Below are 22,461 nucleotides of genomic sequence, written 5' to 3'. Positions count from 1 at the left end.
AAAGCTTATCTAACTCGCTTTCGCTCGTTATTTTTGAACCAACTCGTTGTAAGATCAATGGTATCTGACAGGCACGAGTACAGTAATCTGTTTCTTACACACCCTAAAATCGCACCTTTTTAGCATCGAACCGATGAATTTTGTCTATATTCTCATGATTGCAGTAGCGCATTAATACATCACACCTCTGTCATAAGTGACGTCATCCTATGTGCTGCTTGCTACTCATAAATAATGTGACCCTACACAAAAAGGTTTCCGTCCTATCTGTGGATTATCAAGGCAATGATGAAAATGCAAACTAGACAAAAACCAAGAACACACTGTGTGCCAAGTTGAAAGTTTACACCTCAAAGAAATTACCAAATATGTACAACAATGTTTACTTCCGTATGACATCACTACCGGTGACCGACTTTTACAAAATGACGTGTTCACTGACAACAGTACGCGGGATTTCCAGAGGAGGTTTTCGTTGATTGAGGGATCGTATGCACATAAATGTGTCACGTAAGTAATCAGAAACATTCTGACAATCTGCGTACTGTTATTTGTTTACCATGTTTTCCAATGTAACCAAGAGAATTAGTCAGAAATGCAGACAACTACCGTCATCGTTGTGCGTGAGTTAGCGTCAGTCATGGCGTCACACAGGACGGAAACTTTTACGGCTTCTGTTGAATTTAGCACATCATTGTAATGTATATGTTTAATTCCATAATTAGTGCAACGAATCTCTTCCCATGAATATTCTCAAACGCGTGATGGAGCCAGTGTATGCAACAATTAGTCGAAAGTACCTCTAAAAATGCTACACAATGTAAAATCTGAATTTTGCTATGTTTACGTTTCAGCAATTTCAGTTTTCCGAGCACAGTTTTCGTTTCCTTACCTAATTTATTTCGCATGATTTCATCTAGATAATTTGCACTGGTGACAAAGACCATTTATCCATTGTTTCGAAAATGTATGAGGAATTCACGGATGCATGTATAGCAGCTGAGTTTGAAATATATCTGATCGAATAGGCGTCTCATAACCGGCATTTTGTAAACACAATCCAATATGGCGGATCGTACACTTCGGCGTTCGTGTATGCGTATTTTCCAAAACATTCTAAACGATTCTAGGCTTATCAGCGACGTTTCAGAACGTGATGTGATACCCGTGATCACAAATATGCTATTTTTCTACTTTAATTATTCGAGTAAATATCCGATATTTAGATTCTAAACAGTCAGTAAATATTTATATAACGCCGTGAATTGTGATTTGGCGAGATTTACAATGTACCTAACTTTCAGTCACTTTCAGTAATTTTGAATTGCCTAAAATGACAGTAAATGATAAACAGAAGGGGGAATTCAAAACTGTGAAGATTCTGCGTGATGTATTTTGAATTTTATTCGATTCGAAGTGAGGGTTGAAGAGCATCCAGGGGGTTTACACTCTGAAAAACGTTGCCATAACAACAGATAATGTAACTGATAATAATAACAAACAAACTCGCAGACGAAGACGAGTTTGTTTATTTTTATTATTAATTACACGGTCTTGCTGTTCAATACAGACGTAGGTGAACATTCGACTGAAGCACGAGCTACTTATGAATGACTTACACTCAGGAAAGTAGTCGTCATCATCTGACCCCAGGTCATCACCATGGAGTATCCAATCAAGGGCCTGGAATTTGATCTCACACATATGTTTGATACCAGTTATCTCAAATGGGTTTCTCACCCACAGGTGTGTAAGAAAAGGCAGTGTAATTCGCCGTGCTGAGTTGCTTCCAATAGGCGTGCAAGACAACAATGTTCGTGGGATTGAATCCAGGCTCACCCTGATTATGTTTCTAGGTTTATCAGCATCATACCACTTCTTATGGGCTTCATCCTAAAGCCTGTAGACTTTCCTCCCACACCAAACTTACGTCATTATACGACAATACTGTTCAAAGCAGCATTAAATCCAAAGTCACTCACACATTTGACTGATCAGTGATATCCTTGATCCTAACTGAAATATTGTTCACCAACCCTCACGGAACATTGGAGCATCCCTGAGTTAATTTGATGTTGTTAGTCATTGCACTTACAAAGCGATGAGCAAGCAGGTGTGTCTGCTTGTACCAGTCTAGACTAATACCGGTGTCATAGAGACTCTATCCACTAGACTAGGAGGCTTTCCTCCCACATTAAGCTGACACGCCGTGATATAAGTGGAATACTGTTACAAGCGACGTTAAGCCCAACTCGTTCACTCATAGTGTGAAGGTGGGGTCAGGTCTTCAATCCATGTCACTATATATATTTGGGCTTTCCTCCTACGTTTAATTGGTACTATGACTGTGAAATACTGTTCGGAGCCCTTTAAGGAGCATCAGAATATCCCTGTGTGAAGCTGAGGTCATCAGTGGAGGTGGAACATTATCACACTCTACCATGACTACCAGAATAGTGTGTAGTCGGGATTTCACCTCTATTAGCAATAGAACACAACATAGCCGATGGAGAATTGGTTACCTGTTAGAAAAGACAAATATTTTCTCTTAGTATCAAGTGTAATGTGTTACAATGAGTGTGTATTGTTAAAAAACAATTGGTCAAACAATAGTGGCATGGTTTTAATTTGAAGTCGAGGTACATGAAGTCAAGGTACCCGTCACATAAAGTCAAGGAAACTGTTACTATAAGTCCTTAAAAAGGAGTGAGTGAGTGAGTAGGGTTTTACGCCGCTTTCTAGCAATATTCCAGCAATATCACGGCGGGGGACACCAGAAATGGGCTTCACATCTTGTACCCATGTCGGGAATCGAACCTGGATCTTCGGCGTGACGAGCGGACGCTTTAACCACAAGGCTACCCGACCGCCGCCCTTACAAAGGACAGAAGGGTAGCAACAAAACTGGCAAGATTAGGTATTTGGTAGATAACATTGCAGAGCCAGTGAAACTGAAAACGGAATGCATATATGATGTGGAACAGTTACATGCCTCCCTACTATCAGGAGCCTCCGGTATTACAGGGTTACGCTGAAAGATTGTACCATCGAACAAGGGTAGGTCGGGTAGCCTTGTGGTTAAAGCATTTGCTCGTCACACCGAAGACCCAGGTTCGATTCCCGACATGGGTACAATGTGTGATTGTGGGAATTGTTCTCTATTGTGTAGTGCCATTGCTGTGCCGTAGTTTGTGTTAATTTGTAAACCTAGTCAATTTTGTAATACATTTGTTGATTGTATGCCATATGTTGGTAGTTTGTTGGTTTCAAGCTAAGTTTTTTTACGTACAGATTTCTAGGTTAACATGTTGTTTCCATTTGGGAACTGACACGTAACACCAGAATCCTCATGGGTTGAGTATGGAGAAAAGGAACACAAAAATTATGGATGACCTGAAACATGTTATCATTGTAATGGGTGAATCCACAAAACTCCACACTAAAGTAACTTGAAGACAGTGTGATCTTTTCACACTCACGAAAGCATAGGCTCCAAATTCACTGTGGCAACTCATATAGGTCTTCAGGTTACTTGGTGCTGTAAACGTTTCAACTGACCTGATTGTGTCAATGTCTTCCACTGGGTTGAGGTTTCATGCTGCTGTAACATCTCAAGTGCATCTTGAGGTTACATGACAGTGTAAATCTTTTCCACACTGACAACACTACTAAGGCTTGACACCACAGTGACATTGCACATGTGCCTGAAGGTCACTTGTGTGATGTGATACCGACCGTGAACACTCCTAGGTCTCTGAAGGAACCTGATTGTGAAAACGCCTCCCCATACTAGTTACTTTGATTAGGTTTAATGCTATTGTGACATCTCAAGTGCTTCTTAAGGGTACCTGATCGTGTAAATTCTTTCCCACACTCACTACACTTAAAAGGCTTGACACCACTGTGACATGTCATGTGCATCTTGAGGTTACCCGATTGTGTAAATTCTTTCCCACACTCACTACACCTATAAGGCTTGACACCACTGTGACATCTCAAATGCTTCTTAAGGGTACCTGATCGTGTAAATTCTTTCCCACACTCACTACACTTAAAAGGCTTGACGCCACTGTGACATCTCATGTGCATCTTGAGGTTACCTGATTGCGTAAATTCTTTCCCACACTCACTACACTTATAAGGCTTGACGCCACTGTGACATCTCAAGTGCATGTTGAGGTTACCTGATTGTGTAAATGCCTTCCCACACTCTAAACACTTGTAAGGCTTGTCACCACTGTGACACCTCATGTGTTGCTTCAGGTCACATGACCCCGTAAATGCCTTCCCACACTCACCACACTTGTAAGGCTTGTCACCACTGTGACACCTCATGTGTTGCTTCAATTCACTTGACTGTGTAAATGATTTCCCACAATCAGTACACTTATAAAGCTTGACTCCCGTGTGACGTATCATATGTTGCTTCAGGCTACATGAATCTGTGAATGATTTCCCACACTCCCCACACTTGTAAGGCTTGACTCCTGTGTGACGCCTCATGTGTTTCTTCAAGCTACTTGATCCTACGAATGCCTTCCCACATTCACTACACTCATAAGCCTTGACATCACTGTGGCTTCTCATGTGTGTCTGCAGGTTTCCCGATTTTGCAAATGCTTTCCCACACTCACCACACTGATATGGTCTGACTCCTGTGTGACACCTCATGTGTTGGTGCAAGCTACCTGACACCACAAATGCCATCCCACACTCGCTACATTTATAAGGCTTGATGCCACTGTGGCTCCTCATGTGTATCTGAAGGCTACCAGATTGTCGAAATGCCTTCTCACACTCACTGCACTTAAATGGCCTGTCTCCAGTGTGACACATCATGTGTCTTTGAAGCTCAGATGCTTCTACAAAGGCTTTCCCACACTCACTACACTTGTGTGACCTGACGCCATTGTGATACTTCATGTGTTTCTGCAAATAAGCTGCTTGTACAAATGTTTTCTCACACTCGGTGCACTTATAAGACTTTACTCCATGAAGTCTCATGTGTCTAGCCAGGTCACGTGACTTTGTAAATGTTTTCCCACACTCCTTACATGGAAAAGGCTGGATTTCTGTGTGGCATGTCATGTGTGTCTGCAGTTTACTTGGTGCAATGAATCCCTCCCCATGCTCACCACACTCAAGGAGTGGCCCACTCTGATGCTGTTTGTGTCTCTGGGGATTAGCTGTTTCTGCTCCATTACCTCCAGTGTTTCCGTCCTCATTAAGGACATTGTTGCTGTCCTCTTCTGGGTCCTCTATCTCCCCACTGATGTCACTGATGTTAACGCTCTTAGTGCCACTCTTCTGGACTGCCATCTCCCCACTGAAGTTAACGCCCTTAGTGTCATGCTTCTGTTTCTGGCTCTCTACATCCCTACTAAAGTCACTGAAGTTAACGCCCTTAGTGTCACTCTTTTGCTTCTGGACTGCTATCTCCCCATTGAAGTTAATGTTCTTAGTGTCACTCTTCTGCTTATGGCTCTTTATCTCCCCAGTAAAGTCACTGAAGTTAATGCCCTTAGTGTCATGCTTCTGTTTATGGCTCTCTATCTTCTCAATAAAGTCACAGATGCTAACACCCTGAGTGTTAACTATGAACCTCAACTGAGCCGTCAGTTTTCCTTCATGCATCTTGTTCAGATGTTTCCACAAGAAAACCACAGATGAGAACCCAAGATCACAGCTGTCACATGGGTACATATCTGGAAAAGGAAGATCAAGATAAGCCATATTGTAATGTTTAATACTAACTGATAGTAGTGCTAGGAAGGTTTCAATCATACGTCTACTGGCTACTGGCAAAGTGTATGTTCCATCATTCAGTCATGTTCTTGAACATCAGACTTGGTATGTCAGTATCTCTGATATGGACCTGGGTGCCGTTGTACAAAACAACCTTACCGCCACGCCTGGTATCTTAAATTCTCTGTTATGGTATGAGAGTAACGATCACCTTAGCACTAAGATTGCGTTGTACTACGGCACCCAGGGCCCCATTCCACAAAGCGATCGTAGTACAAAGACAGTTGTAAGTCTACATTAAGGTATGAGAGTAACGATCACCTTAGCGTTAAGATTGCTCAGTACAACGGCACCTAGGGCCCAGTTTCAGGCAACAACTTGATATGTGCAACATGTAATCAAAACAATTTTTTAAAAACACACAGACCTTTATAAGTAAAAAATAGTTTAAATCAAAACCAAAAATACAAGAGATATTGACATAATTATCTTAGAAAACACACAAAACAGTAAAAAACTACTCTAAACAAGTGATCTGTGTCTTATTCAATATTTTATCAACTGCATTTGAATTGATAATTTAGATAATCAAATTAGTGAACAAGGTGAAAGATAATGTTCACCTTTTTCCACTACCAATGCTGCTGCCTCTCTAATGGCAGTATTCTAAAAGTCTTTACCTTCAGTTTGCCCTTCTTGGAGTGTAAGTTGTCTCTCGATACCAAGGTTCCTTGCATACTTGTGTCCATACCAGACAAGCAGCTCGCAACCAACACCAATCTTCTTGTAGGCTCTGTAGTAGATATGACCATTGTATTGAAATGCAGTCAGGTTCTGTTCTTCCTCTGTACGAGGACAGTTGACATATCTCATCCAGTTGGCTGTGTGGCAGTGTTGGCCATCTACAAAGTGGGAAGGTTGTCCATCTGTGTGGATCTGAATAAATGGAATTAGGAAATCTCAGATACAATAAATCTGTTTGACAGGTCAAGGTGGCTATAATGCAGACATTCTAATCTGTTAAAGTGAGTGAGCTGGGTTTACACTGCTTTGAACAGAATTTCAGTCCATCAACTTCATATGGGAGCAGTATTTGAAATATTTTGAAATCCCAACAAGTCAAGTCAATTGTTACCTGTCCATCTTCAAAGTTACGACATTATAGATATTGAAAAAAATCTCACAAAAATAAGAGACATATTGCATCTGGATTCAGTTGAAATAATGCAAACAAGCAGTTGAAAGTCCACAAGAAGTCATTATAAAACTGAAATGTAAGTAGTCTTAAAATTATCTGCCAGACATTCGGGCAGGTGGAGGAAAATTTCATGCAGCCTGGGTACATATCTGGAAAAGGAAGATCAAGATAAGCCATATTGTAATGTGTAATACTAACTGATAGTAGTGCTGGGAAGGTTTCATTCATATGTCTACTGGCTACTGGCAAAGTCATTGTGTATGTTCCATCATTCAGTCATGTCCTTGAACATCAGACTCTGATATGGACCTGGGTGCCGTTGTACAAAACAACCTTAGCACAACTGGTATTTTATAGTCTCTGTTAAGGTATGAGACTAACGTTCACCTTAGCACTAAGATTGCCTAGTACAATGGCACCCAGGGCCACCCAGGGCCAATCATAATACAATGACAGTCGTAAGTCAATGTTAAAGTATGAGAATAACAATCACCTCAGTGCTAAGATTGCTTTGTACAGTGGCACCCAGGGCCACGTTCCACAAACCGATCATAGTGCAATGACAGTCGTAAGTCTATGTTGAGGTGTGAGAGTAACGGGCAGGTGGAGGAAAATTTCCTGCAGCCTGACAGTAAGGTGACCAACCTTGGGCAGGCAGTTATTTCGGCCACTGTTTGGGAGGAACGCCTAAACTGATGCAGGTCGTAGATGTTCAGTGGAAACAAACCAAGAAACAATTAGGGCGAATCTGAGATTGGGATGCAATATCATTGGTTTCTGGCACGGTTTCAGATGCAACTCTGCTCAATGACTTGCAGTGCCTATGACAACGGGGCCACCCATGCCATATTTGTGTGTGTGGCTGCTCGCACTAGACTGCTGGTTTTACAGTGCTAGACAACTGAGATAGTTAGAGTGAGCTGGATTTAACACTGCTGTTAACAGTATTCCAGTTATTTCTTGGCGTGTCAGCTTAACGTGGGAGGAAATTCCAAAGTTATGCAGGTCTCAGACGTTTAACACTTTGGTGAAACCCACAAGCACAGGTATAGTGCTCACAAACCTAGAAACATAATCGGGGTGAACCGTAATTCGAACCAGCAATTATGTTTCTGGCATCCCCCAAGGGACACAACTCTGCACAGTGAATTGTGGCGCCTTTGTTGATTAGGCCACCTGTGCCCATGCTGCAGCTTAACACCGATACTATAACCAGAGTAGAGATATTTGCACAACAAAGACACACATTGATGGATTAACATGTCTAGAAAAGTTCCACTCATTGTTTTGGTTTCAAACACTGAACACTGGACATATAGACTCATCATATCCATGAGACAGACTTGCCAGGACGTGTCTTTCTGAGCACATGGGGAGAACAACATGCACAGTTATATTGTGCAGCATGGACTGTTGGGTACCCATAAAGCAAAATGGGGCAACAAACATCTGCCAGTTCTTTGATTGACATGGAATGAAAACGTACAAAGTGTTAGGGTAAAATAATAAACAGAAATAGGAAAGGTGATTGTATCTTGATGACTCAAAGACTAGTGAGAGTAAATCATGAGAAATTCTATTTCTTAAGGGATGTTAATAATTACTTGCATGGTCAGAAAATCCTTAAGGAGACAAAGTCTATGGTCAGAATATAGGTAATTAACTTTGACACATTGATTGTCTTATGACACCAACTAGGCTGTCATAATACTTGTGATTCTTTCTACTCCTATTCAAGAAACATTAGATTGGTTCGATGCACAAAAAATCATACTGTTATGTTGTGTGAAGTCACACTCAAAAATGCATCACATGTGACATCATAGATCCATGCCTCCAGGTGCACCAGTGTCTTGTGAATGATTAGCATGTAAAATGCTAAAAATGGCAGGTAAACAAACTATCTAACTGTTTGCTGTTTAACGCTGCACTCAGCAATATTCCAGCTATATGACGGGAGTCTGTAAATAATAGAGTCTGAACCAGACGATCCAGTGATTGACATCATTGATCCACCCAATTGGGATATGATGACATGTATCAACCAAGTCAGCGAGTCTGACCACCCGATCCCGCTAGTTGCCTGTTACGACAAGCACAGTCGCCTTTTACGACAAGAATGGGTTGCTGCTATCTCAGTGTGTCACAATAGTGATAGAAATAGAAATGCTACCTAGGAGAAATAACGGAACACACAGTAAGAGTCTGAATATAATCTGAAGAGTATGCATGCTATGTGACAAAAGGAATTGTGTTCATACTTTGCTCATAGTTCAAAAGACATTTAACACCTGTTCTGAATTTTAGAATTTTAGATTTCATCGTACAGGTACAAAAAGTCATGTATTGTAATTTAGATGAATCTGATATCTTAGTGAGGGAGTGAGGGAGTTGGGTTCAACGCAACTTTTAACAGTATTCCAGTTATATTGCGGCGTGTCAGCTTAATGTGGGAGGAAAGCCCGAAGTGATGCAGGTCTTAGACGTTTAGCACTTGGGTGAAACCCACGAGCACGGGTCTGGTGCTGACAAACCTAGAAACATAATCGGTGCGAACCGGGATTCGTATCCACAATCATAGGTTTCTGGCGTGCCCAAGGGATGCAACTCTGGACAGCGAATTGCTGCGCCTTAGACGACTTGACCACCTGTGCCCCCTTCTAATATCTTACGGTCTCAAATTAATTTGGTCATAATGATAATGAAGGTGAGGTGAAATGGGGTTTAACGTCGTGTTCAAGATAGATACAATGCCGCATTTGAACATGGATACCCCACTCAGACACAGAATCCTCACTCCAAGTCCTTGTTTTATCCCTTAATGCCAAACGCCAGGCAGGGTAACAACAAGTACCATTTTCTTTACATATTTAGATGTGATGCAGCTGGGGGTCGACCTTCCTCGCTCTGGGCACGCACTCTGTCTACTAATCCACAGAATTGGTCTTAAGGAAAATGAACACTATTCCAACTGTAGAAATCAAGCCTCACAATAATCCACTTTATCCATATGTAGCAGTGCGTGGAGTCATCCCACAGATGACATCCTTACATTGTCAGCTTGCTGACGGGGTTAACCTTTTTGGTCATATGGACAAGGCCTCCGACTTCTGATCAGAAGGTCCGTGGTTCGAATCCCATCATGGGACTCGGAAATTTTACAGCAGCTACACATGCAAACCTGAAACTTGAAAGCATGAACAATGGAGCACAAGCTGGTGATTCACAGAGCCTGTCCACCTGACCTGAACTTCACTGGGCTCTTACACAAGATGCTAGTGCCAAGTCTGAATCCACACAGGAGTGAAGTGAGACGCAGGATTTATTCAAAACGTATTTGGATGATATTAGGTATGTATGAGGGATATATCCAGGACTCCCAAACCATGTCTCCTTGGCAGACAAATTGGGAAACAAATGTGATAAAAGTGGATTTTTAAATGTCCATATTTTCGTAAATTCTGTGGTCTTGGAAAACTGTAAAATTCAAATTGTGATTTTTTAAATCTCATTTTCAAGAGCCTTGGGGCCAAACATTGGTTTCCGAGCAGGTCCAGATAAATCCCTGTGCATCTTCTATTCACCAAACATACTTGCCAACTGTATCCTGATCCATGAGCAGTGTCCTCATCTTTGATGGAGTCTCCCTCGTACGGCCCAAAGCAGGTGCGTGGAACAAAGTCCTGAGATGCCCAAACTCCAAGACCAGCTCCTGGAATCCCAGATTCCTCAATCTCCAGACCAACAGGCATAGTTTTCCAAGCTCTGTCAATATTTTCCAATGTTTCCTGGAATATCAACACATTTGAGAAGTCATTATCAATACTTCAGGTTCAATACTTGCCACTGTCTTAGACAAACAAATGTCTGCTCACCTTCAAGGTGAATGGAGTGTTGTGCTCAAATTATGGAGCATTGTCCCTCACTGACACCTCTGTCATAAACCACTGAAACTTTGTTGGAATGATCCTAGCAATGGTGTTTCTAAAAGAAGCTCATTTGAGTTGATAATTCAATACACAAAATAAGGGTGTTATGGAATGTGTCCTAATTGAAAATGGAGTTGCTTTATCTACAGGAAATTTGGCCGATAAGCAAGAAGGTTTCACTCAAGTAGATAGCATTCAGTGGTATTTGACAAAAACAAATATATACTCACATGCAAAAGAAATGCAAGTCAAGTATGCAGTATACATGTTATTTATTTTCAACAGTAAAGACAAGAAATACTAATAGGGCTAGATTGACAAAAATTTGACTGAAGACAGTTTAAAGGATTAAAAAGCATTTGACATAATTGTTTTTTTCAAATGTTAAGGGCTTACACAGTTTCGGGTCAATACCCAAAATGTCAGTCAATACCTGGTGTGACCACCATTAGCATTGATCACTGCCACACATCTCCTGTACATTGAGTGGATCAGACGATTTGTGAAGGCCCTAGGGATCCTCCTGCACACATCCAGAGCAGCTGTGCATAGTTCATCGGCAGTTGTAGGGACTGGGCGCACATTGTGCAGACGCCTTTGAACCTCATCCCACAAGTGTTCGATGGGATTCAGATCAGGGCTGGCCACGGTAGAACACGGATGTTGTGTTGTTGCAGAAAGGCCATGGTAGCTCTGGCAACACGGGGACGAGCGTTGTCCTGCTGGAAAATGTGTTGTGGATGTTGTGCAAAAAATGAAACAACGTGGGGTCTGATCACTTGTTCGATATACCACTGAGCAGTAACGCCGTGTCCCCGACCTTGACCAACATTCAGAAAGCACATGGGTCCAAGCCTCGCATTAAGTCCAATCCCTGCCCATATCATGACGCTAGGTCCACATCATGGATACCTTTCCACGACGTTTCTGTCAGCGAAACGAACACCTCTACGCTGCCAAATTCTGACTCTTCCGTGTGCATGGGAGACACAAAAGCGACTTTCATCAGTGAAGATGACACGCTTCCACTCACAATGATGCCAATTGCAATGACCCTGTGCCCACTGAAGTCGTGCTTGTCGATGCCGTGGTTGGAGAACAGGACGACGTGCTGGTCGGCGACATCTGAGGTTGTTGGAGCGGAGACGTCGGATCACAGTGTCCAGGGCTAATGTGTCGATTATGTGTTCCTATGGTCTGTCAAGCACTTTCACTTGCAGTTAGGAACGGATGTCGCTTGTGTTGACGGGTAATCTGCCGATCTTGTCGAGGTGTGGTGACCCTAGGATCTGTGGTCTGTGTAGTATTGTATTGATGCAGAAGACGGTAAATTTTGGTTATGTTTACGTTGAAATGACGGGCAACATCTTGGACAGACTCTCCAGCTTCCAAACGTCCGATAGCCTGGTTTCTCTGAATTTGAGTTAGGCGTGGCATTGTTGACCAAGGAGTGGTAGGTCCTAGAATTGGCCACAGTTTTATACCCACTACAGTTTGTGACAGTTCGTGCATTTTCGATTTCGCGAGAAATAGGTGCATGAATACCCACATATTCATTGAAATGGTGCGTTTTGGTGATTTGTATTTATGAATAACTTACAAATACTGATAAAAAATTTCACTCACTTGGATCTGCTTTAATAAGGTTTTCTACTGGTACGTTCTAAAAAGACCATTATTATCCATCAGTGTACATGGAGACTACCTGGGTGTCTGCCACCATGAGAAGAGGTCCGTGTACTGAACAGTCCCCTTCATACTCCTTGTTGCAGTCCTCGCAATCTGATGAACACACAGGGGTTAATGTATTAGCTTGCTATAAATGATCATGTTTTATTAGAAGGTGGGATGTATAAAGATGGTGGAACTGAAATCAACATAGGAGTTCCCATTCAGTGACTTCGGTCACCTTATACCTGAATACCAGGTGTGTTAGTCGGCCATTACAGCAACACAAATGTTCTCACTCCTTCTTCAACACATTACATGTTACTTACAAAGAAATGTTACTTTCATGGGAATGTTACTTTCATGGGAATGTTACTGACATGGAAATGTTACTTTCATGGGAATGTTACTTTCATGGAAATGTTACTTTCATGGGAATGTTACTTTCATGGAAATGTTACTTTCATGGGAATGTTACTTTCATGGAAATGTTACTTTCATGCGAATGTTACTTTCATGGGAATGTTACTTTCATGGGAATGTTACTTTCATGGAAATGTTACTTTCATGCAAATGTTACTTTCATGGGAAAGTTACTTTCATGCGAATGTTACTTTCATGCGAATGTTACTTTCATGAAATGCTACTGACACAAAAATGTTACTGACATGGAAATGTTACCTACACAGAACAGCTACTTACACAGAACTGCTACTTACACAGAAATAATACTTACACAGAACTGCTACTTACACAGAAATGTTACTTACACAGAAATGTTACTTACACAGAAAACGGTCATCACCTGGTGCCTCAACTTCCATGTAGTTATTCTGGAGTCTCTCACACTCTGGAGGAGACGGACTTTCTCCACATGGCTCCTGTTTCACCTGAAATCCCACATCCATCCTCAATTATCTGGGTGTCCATACCTCCCATTCTATTCTAATAAATACTCAGGACCCATTTGCTACCACTGCATGGTTTTGAACTGTATTTAATGACATGCCACTACAAATTAGCTGTCCAATAAGAAAAGACTCATGTGCTAAGTTAGTGGTGAGAGTGAGTGAGTTGGGTTTAACACCGCTTTTAACAGTATTCCACTTATATCATGGCGTGTCAGCTTAAAGTGGGAGGAAAGCCCGAAGTGATGCAGGTCACAGACGTTTACCACTTCGGTGAAACCCACAAGCATGGGTATACTGCTGACAAACCTAGAAACATAATCAAGGCGAACCGGAATTCGAACCCACAATCATAGGTTTCTGGCGTACCCAAGGGGCGCAACTCTGCACAGCGAATCGCAGCGCCTTAGACGACTGGGCCCCCCGTGCCCCCTAGTGGTAAGAGGGATGGAGATAGATAGAGAGGGAGTGATGAAACTTCTGAAATGGCTCTTTGGTGGTAAATGGGTGCAAGATATGCATCAAATAGAAAGGTGAGGTGAAATGGGGTCTAACGTCGTGTCCAAGATTATTGCACTTATATAGCGATGAGCATGCACGTGTATGTATATGTGTGTGTGTGTGGCTGCTTGAACTAGTCCGGACTGATGCCAATTTATAGTGCTAGCACGCTGAGATACCATGCCGCAGTTTAACATGAATACCCCACTCAGACACAGTATACTGTCTCCGGGCCAACCAGTCCTTGTTTTAGCCCCTTATAGCCGAGCGCCAGACAGGGTAACAACAAGTACCATCTTTTAACGTCTTTGGGTATGATGCGGCTGGGGATCGAACCCCGGACCTTCCACTCTCTGGGCGGACGCTCTACCATTAGACCACGGAGGCGGTCTCCAACAGAAAGGAGATACACTGTACAATCAATGATGTCCCAAATCATGAACACTGATTTTTCACAGGGTTATCTCCAGGCTTTCACTGAAACCAGAATATTGTGTCCTATGTATGTACAAATTGAGAATGGACACAATTAATTTGCATTTAGAGAGGGACTGAGAAAAGTATGGCTGTTTCATGGATTAAAATTGTAGACTGCTTGCCACATATACATGACATACCTAACATGTCTATTTGGCATGAAATACACTAAACTTCAGTGTGTCAGTGGGTGAATTTTCTTCAATCTAAATTCCCATCTAATAATATAATTATCATGATTAAAGACTTAAGTCTTCTGAGTATGTTCAATGAGTGAGTATGGTTTTATGCCGCTTTTAGCAATATTCCAGCAATATCACGGCAGGGGACACCAGAAATGGGCTTCACACATTGTACCCATGTTGGAATCGAACCCAGGTCTTCGGGGTGACAAGCGAACGCTTTAACCACTAGGCTACCTGACTGCCCAAGTTCTGATTCAATTATCAAGAGCTTGTGATATTAACAACAGCAGTGAGAAAACTCTCTCACCACATTTATTTCAGAAATTGTAATGCCCAGATGAACGCTTTAACCACTAGGCTACCCGACCACCCCAGTGGTCACCCCAGTGACAAGAGTAAAATTCTCGGATTTCAAGTGAGACCCCCTAATCACTATGACTCAAGAAGACACAGGTCGGTCAAAGTTCGCGCAAGGTCGGTCTGACGTGACCCGTAATGGGATGTCCTCAGATCTTTGTTTAGCGGTAGCGAGAACTAAGATCTGATTTTAATGAGATTGCCAGGTCTTCAGCGTGACAAGCGAATGCTTTAAAGGGGAAGTGTACACGCAAAAATCACTTTCTTTTTTTTTCTAAACAAAACGCAATTTTAGAATTAGTAAGCATCTGTGTTTGAAAATATACATTCATTTTTTTCACAGTGAAAGTAGGAAGCTCACAATAGTGTGAAAATGCTATGCCGTTATGAGGCCTTCGTTTTTCGAGCTAAACAGGCCTGAGTTATCCCCCTTAGATTATGACGTAATTGGTGCCAATTCAACTGGGTCCCTGTCTATTCTCAACGCAAAAGATATCAAGTACCAGTTTGCGGTAAAACAACATGGCCTACGACACACTCCGGCGCAGTGGTGACTCAGCATAACACTATGCTGGCTGGCATCTGAGATGCTAGAATCACACACTTGTACCTACACCACGTGAAGCGGCTCTAACAAAGCATGATGACGTCATAATGTTTATCAATTTGCACCAATGACATCATATTGCAAGGGGCATAAGCCATGGTGTTTTTGTTGTGGAAATAGAACACTTGGTAAATGTGAAAAATATAAATCAATTATTTAATGCAAAAATAAGTTAATTCATTGTGATATTTATATATTTTTGCCTATGACACTTCTAGGTTAACACTTTTAATGTGGAAAAAGTACAAGAAAAATAGGTTCATTTCCGTGTGAACTTGCCCTTTAATCACTAGCCTACCCGACTGCCAAGTTCTGATTCAATAATCTATAGGTTGTGATATTACCGACAGCAGAGAAAACTCTCTCACCACATTTATTTCAGAAATTGTAATGCTCAGATGAGTATCAAATGCACCAGTTACTTACAGTTATGTCCATCTTCAAAGCTCTTTGTCAACAAAGTTAATCCTTCTCTGTAATCAGAAGATTGGAAAAAATGTTACTACTCATAGAAAAATAGGCATCCTATCAAAGCTTGGAAATTTACACCTGCCAACACAATGTCAGATGAGCTTATTTATCACTGGTACAAATGGACCCGTGAAGATCCAGGGAAGAATAGGTCTTCAGCAACCCATGCTTGCCGTAAAAGGCGACTATGCTTGTCGTAGAAGGCGACTAACGGGATTGGGTGGACAGGCTTGCTGACTTGGTTGATGATAGCATCGTATCCTAATTGCGTGGATCGATGCTCATGATGTCAATCATTGGATTGTCTGGTCCAGACTCGAATATTTACAGACCACCGTCATATAGCTGTAACATTGCTGAGTGCGGTGTTAAACAACAAACAAACAAACTGGTAATAATGGGGTCAAATGATGTGTGCATTAAGTATATTGTGATATATTTGTTTCAAAAATTTAGAAAACTAAAACAGGAACTCAAATAGAGCATAAAAGTTAATCTATTAGTTACCCCCTCTGATAACATCTGGAGATTACTTTGTGTCTTTGTGCAAGAGGACTGACCCCTTGTCTGGTACTGAAGTGGTCTTATGGTTATTGATCTCATTGTGATCAGCTCCAAGTCTACATCAAATATCAGTAACAATTTCCAAATTGGAATTAAACATTTCCTATTTGTGTTGCAAGAAAATTAACTAATGTTATGTCTTTGTAGACATGACTTGTATTTCAATGACAACAGGACCAATACAAAGAAAGAGGCTCAATGCTTAGTTTAACATTATTGTATTGGATGCAGTGTTAAACTACAATGCTAAAATATCTCTAAATTTAAGAAAATAAGGACTTAAAAAATACCCAACGGTGAACAAAAGAGCGATACTTGCTTGCCAAGGGCACTTAGTTTAGAACCCTAGATTGATCCCTGTAATTGCAAAACTATCCAGACAAGTGTTTAAACACGTATTCCTTTTTTTTTAATAGGTGAGGTGAAATGGGGTTTAACGTCGCATCCAAGATTATCGCACTTATATAGCGACGTGCATGCACGTGTGCGTGTGTGGCTGCTTGTACTAGTCCGGACTGATGCTCACTGAGATACCATGCCGCAGTTTAACATGAATACCCCACTCAGACACAGTATACTGACTCTGAGCCGACCAGTCCTTGTTTTAGCCCCTTAATGTCGAGCGCCAGACAGGGTAACAACAAGTACCATCTTTTAACGTCTTTTGGTATGACACGGTCGGGGATCGAACCCCGGACCTTCCGCTCTCCGGGCGGCGCTCTACCACTAGACCATGGAGGCGGCCTTTTTTTTTTTTTTTTAATAGAAAAACTGTTATTGCATAAAGTATACAAGCATTACTTCTGAAGGAAGTATGAATTTATTCTTTATCGTCATTCACATGCCTGCATTGACATGCACCATCCGACATCAACAGCCCTTTTTTCTTTCCAGGCGTTTTGACCAATCTCGGCCAGTTCAGCTTGGGGCCGTTTTGACACGCGACCGTCGTACAGATGCTGGTGAGCAAAAACATACATACTGAACGAGGCAAAAGGTCTGAAACCATGGAGCTATCTGGAGCTCTGAAGTATCTTTCAATACTAAACACATTAACGTAACAATAAAACGGTCAATACCGACATCAAGGAGCGACCATACACTCAACACTCATCGTGATATAAGATGCGTCTGCACTGCACTGTTGTGCATCTGCTTTCATATAGGCTTTCATGCATGTGTGTTGCATGACATAGTGCAACTTAAACGAACGAATTAGTGCACGTTATATGGAAGATTAGAAGTGGAAATTGTATTGACAATCTTACCTAATCACGCCCTATATGCCAACAGACAGCTCTTTGACAGTGTTTACTCCTGCGGTTGGGTTAAAGTCAAAACTGGGAAGCACAATATGGCGAATACAAAATTCTAATAAAACGCCTCAAAATAGTCTAAAAGTAAGGAAGCGGAATTATGTGTTTGACAGTAAATACAATTCTAATATCACGGACTGTCACTTAAAAAATGAGTGGTGAAATTTGCTCTGTGCTATGCCTGCATGTGTTTCAAACCAATCTTGACCCGTGAAGATTCGGGGTAGAATAGGTCTCCATCCTTGTCGTAAGAGGCGACTATGCTTGTCGTAAAAGGCGACTAACGGGATCGGGTGGTCAGGTCCGCTGACTTGGTTAATGCATGTCATCGGTCCCAATTGCGTGGATCGATGCACATGATATTAATCACTGGATTGGATGGTCCAGACTCGTTTATTTACAGACCGCCTTCATAGCTGGAATATTGGTGAGTGCGGTGTTAAACAACAAACAAACAAACAAACAAACAAAACATATATTTCCTACACGCTGAACTCGTATACATTTCGTTAGTTGTCCACGTCCATTTTATTCTTTTGGAAAACTATTTCCACCGCGGTGAAAACTATTTACCGCGGGGAGGATATTATCACCGCAGTGGAAATAGTTTTCTGTATTTTCATTTTAGTTTTTGACATTTTCGCTTTTTTTACCTTTTCGTTTTTGTTTTTGACATTTTCGCTTCACATTTCAGCGATTCAATAGTTACTTGAAAGTACATTTTCCATGTTTTCGGTTGTTTTTATACATGATTTATCACATATATGTATGACAAATTGTGTTAATTTGCAAAAGGTTACGATAAAAGTAAGTGAAATATCAAAATATTGAAAAACCTACTCCATATCACTGGGGGCTAAGTCTGGGCTGTACAGTTAAAGGGGCACTGATCTAACGCAATTCCCCGGGACTGGTTGTTGCCTTTGTTATTGTTTTTTCCCAGTGAGTACCCGGATGTATAGCAGAAATCTAGACTAGTTCGCGATCTCTGCAGCGCAATTCGTTAGCACATTAGTCACTTTTATTGGTAGTAATAAGGGCGTATGGTCAGATTGATCAACAAAATGAAATACAGTTTTCGAGATAATAAGGAAATGTAGGTATCTTTGTGGGTAGCATCGGTGATGGTGACGAAGTTTTGATAAGTCACTTGCTTGGTAATTTTGCGATTTTCATTTACACTATTTTGACTTGCAACACAAAGTAAATATTTCACCTGAGTATTGCCTTTTTTATAGTGTTACAATTTCAAATTTATTAAACGTCTAAATATTCAGTTATTTTACAAAGTGACTGAAAAACATTTCCATCTGTATTATTATGATAACGAATTCCAAACATTTGGATGTTTAATGTCATCACCAAGAGACTGAAAATGTTACGTTGAAAAGTACATTTCTATGTTGTTTGGCTTCTAATCATACATTATAATCTGTTGTGATGTGTGTAGGCTCTTTTGATCGTCTTAATCAATATAGACAGATTTTTTTAGTCAAAATGACTGAAATATTTGCACATTTTATAAATTGCCTGAGAGAATTACATTTTACAAATTGACGGTAATATATACCGCTTACAAAGGAAAAGACCTGTGAAAACAACGTCTATCGCGCATTGAAGTATTTCCCAACCAAGACGAAGAGAAACAACAACGAATCGGTTCAAATGAAGGAAAACAAAATGCAAATACCATAATTACAACCTACCAAATTTATGTGTATAAATTTTAGGCAGCTTCCTTGTTCGAGGAATGTATCCGTGAATATCCACACAGAGAAACAAAATATCCCACTCGTCTGCAGCTGTACAAAGAAACTTATTCGATGTCACGTGTCTCTGTAACAATCAAATATTTTAAAAGATCTATATCGTTTCGGGATATTATAACCCGTGTTCGTTTCTGAACTGATCACTGGTATTGTTTCAGGTGTTTCACATAGGTATCAAGTCTCAAGGGTCGGCTGAGAAAGCCCACGTGACAACTATTTTCATAACGTCCTCGGTTCCTAAAAAATCCATTGAGTGATAGATAACAATGATCAATCAATCAACGTATTATCAGTTAACCCTTTGAACAAAGTATGTTGTTTTTACATTGGCACTTCACGCCATGATATGAGTGTATTCCTTTGTTTTAGTAAACCTAGACATGTAAACACTCACTTTTGACATATCCACTGTGCACGATTACAGTGATTAATCAATCAACGTATTTTCTGTTAATCCTTTGATGACTAGAACGATCCGTTGATTTTCAAAAAAAAAGTAAATCAACTGATCATTCACCTCTTGCTGGTCTGCCACGTGCATATTACATAACACACATTTCACCTCACTTCAAACCTGGATTTAGATTGAATAATTACCCCAGACACAATAAAAGCCAAATGAGAACCTTTGTCAGGCAATCTAAGTGGTGCTACCACTAATTGTACCTGTATTAAATTCATTAACTGAGCATCAAGTGAATGACGACAAATACACAAGTGTAGGGTTATACGAGAAAACGTGGATGACAACAAGGGAGTATTAATGGTATTATCGACGCAATCCGAAATCCGAAAATGCTTTCACTGCATGGATACTTCTTTAGTATTAAACAATAACCATCTGGGCTATTTCCAAATGACGACATCCGATGAGCTCCGCTGTTCTTTTTGTCTGTTTGTTTAGGGTGAAGAAATTAATTAGCATGCGCCCTTTGTCGAAATCTTTATAGATCACAGTTAACCAATCAGTTTTTATGCAAAAATGCGTAAAACAAATATTGCCTCCAGCCTTCAAGTTTATTTAGCTGTCCTTGCAGACGGTAGCCCAGTCTCTGGTCACGCTCAGTTGCGTTGTGTATCATCCGGGTACTCACGGGGAAAAAAAAATAACAGAGGCAACAACCAGTCCCGGGAATTGCGTTAGATCAGTGCCCCTTTAAATCACCCACCCTACAGCCCAGACTTAGCCCCCACTGACTATTTCCTGTTCCGGCAACTGAAATCTGCCTTACGTGGAAGACGCTTCCAGGATGACGAGGACATAAAGGCGTGGTTAGAGGGCCAAACTACGGATTTCTATAAAAGTGGTATTAAATTCTTGAAGGACAAATGGATAAGTGTATTAAGGTGAATGGAGATTATATTGATAATATATTTTATAGTGCAAAAGATATTCTGTGACTTGGTCTTATATTGAAGTTGCAAAACTTATTGAACGCCCCTCGTATGTCTCTCAGTTAAAGGGGCACTGATCTAACGCAATTCCACGGGACTGGTTGTTGCCTTTGTTATAGTTTTTTTCCCAGTGAGTACCCGGATGTATAGCAGACTAGTTCGCGACCTCTGTTGCGCCTTTCGTAAGCGCATGAGTCACTTTTATGGATACCGGTAGTAAAAAGGGCGTATGGTCACATTGATCAACAAAATGAAATACAGTTTTCGAGATAATAAGGAAATGTAGGTATCTTTGTGAGTTTACTTGGGATATTTTAACGCTAAAACGTGTAAATTACTAGATCATTGTACACTTCATTAATATATTGCCAAAGAATTTGGAATTAATGTGGACGAAATGGGAACTGAATTCGACCCAAAATATGTTTTGGATAATTTGAATGCACCAAGAGCGAGGGGAAATCAAGATACTAGCAGAAATATCAATTTGGACATAAACGGTAAGATTTATGTAAGAATATGTACTCATACTTTTTAATTGACGTTTGGATAAGAGCTTAATTGATTATGTTATTGCATTTCCCCCGCTATTTTCACTTTTTAACAACTTAGAAGTTTTGGAATTTAATCCTATAATCTCGGATGCTCTATTCTATTTACATTGGAATTGTGTAATGTTCACATTGAAAATCTTTTGTTTACCCCTGTCATATGAGATGATACTGCTGGCCGAATAGATATAGATTATAAAGGATAAAAAACCCAACCATGACCCATAGGCGGGTCCAGAATTATTTACAGTCCGACGTCATATAGCTGGAATATTGCAGAGTGCGGCGTAAAACAACAAACCAACCAACCAACCAAACCAACACACACACACATGCACACGCACGCACACGCACACTTTTAAAAACCGCTAGATCCGCCCTTGCATTGCCAGTCAGAGCATAGAAACATTGATACAGAGATAATTAAATATATACTCAACAACAAAACTTCCTGTGAAATTGAATAAGATTTAATGCGAAGTTATGTTTTATACCAAATCTGAAACAATTTCGGTTTGCAGCAGATAAAAGACTCCTGTAAATGTTCAAATGGTTTAATTTTCCATACTGACTTTAGAAAATGCGTGATTTCATATAAAAACATGAACATGCCAAAATGTCAATTTACAAATCAATAGCGCGTTTGTCCACCTCTGGTTGCGATGCAAGCAACACATCTTCGTCTCATGGAATGGATCAGGCGTCGCACAAAGTCCTGTGGGATATCTGTCCATATTTGCTGGAGCATGTTTCGACGTTCCTGGAGTGTCTGTGGAACACGTGGTTGACGTCGAAGGCGCCGATCCATTTCATCCCACAT

The 22,461-nt window shown here is 40.8% G+C and overlaps 1 protein-coding gene across 1 annotated transcript; it reads right to left on the bottom strand.

The window, feature by feature from the left end:
• Nucleotides 1–3,789: 3,789 nt before the first annotated feature.
• LOC139456288 (zinc finger protein 93-like) lies at nucleotides 3,790–17,923 on the bottom strand. Its single transcript, XM_071237909.1, has 7 exons — nucleotides 17,879–17,923; nucleotides 16,002–16,048; nucleotides 13,328–13,430; nucleotides 12,578–12,654; nucleotides 10,537–10,731; nucleotides 6,426–6,681; nucleotides 3,790–5,705 (listed from the first exon to the last, which is right to left on the bottom strand). The coding sequence occupies exons 2-7, from the start codon at nucleotides 16,011–16,013 to the stop codon at nucleotides 3,790–3,792; spliced, it is 2,559 nt and encodes an 852-aa protein (XP_071094010.1). The 5' UTR covers nucleotides 16,014–16,048; nucleotides 17,879–17,923.
• Nucleotides 17,924–22,461: the final 4,538 nt, after the last annotated feature.

This window comes from Haliotis cracherodii, unplaced genomic scaffold (genome assembly GCF_022045235.1).
Source record: "Haliotis cracherodii isolate W230 unplaced genomic scaffold, xgHalCrac1.p SCAF_11, whole genome shotgun sequence".
Taxonomy (NCBI): Eukaryota; Metazoa; Mollusca; class Gastropoda; order Lepetellida; family Haliotidae; genus Haliotis; species Haliotis cracherodii.
This window is presented reverse-complemented; position numbering and strand designations above follow the sequence as displayed.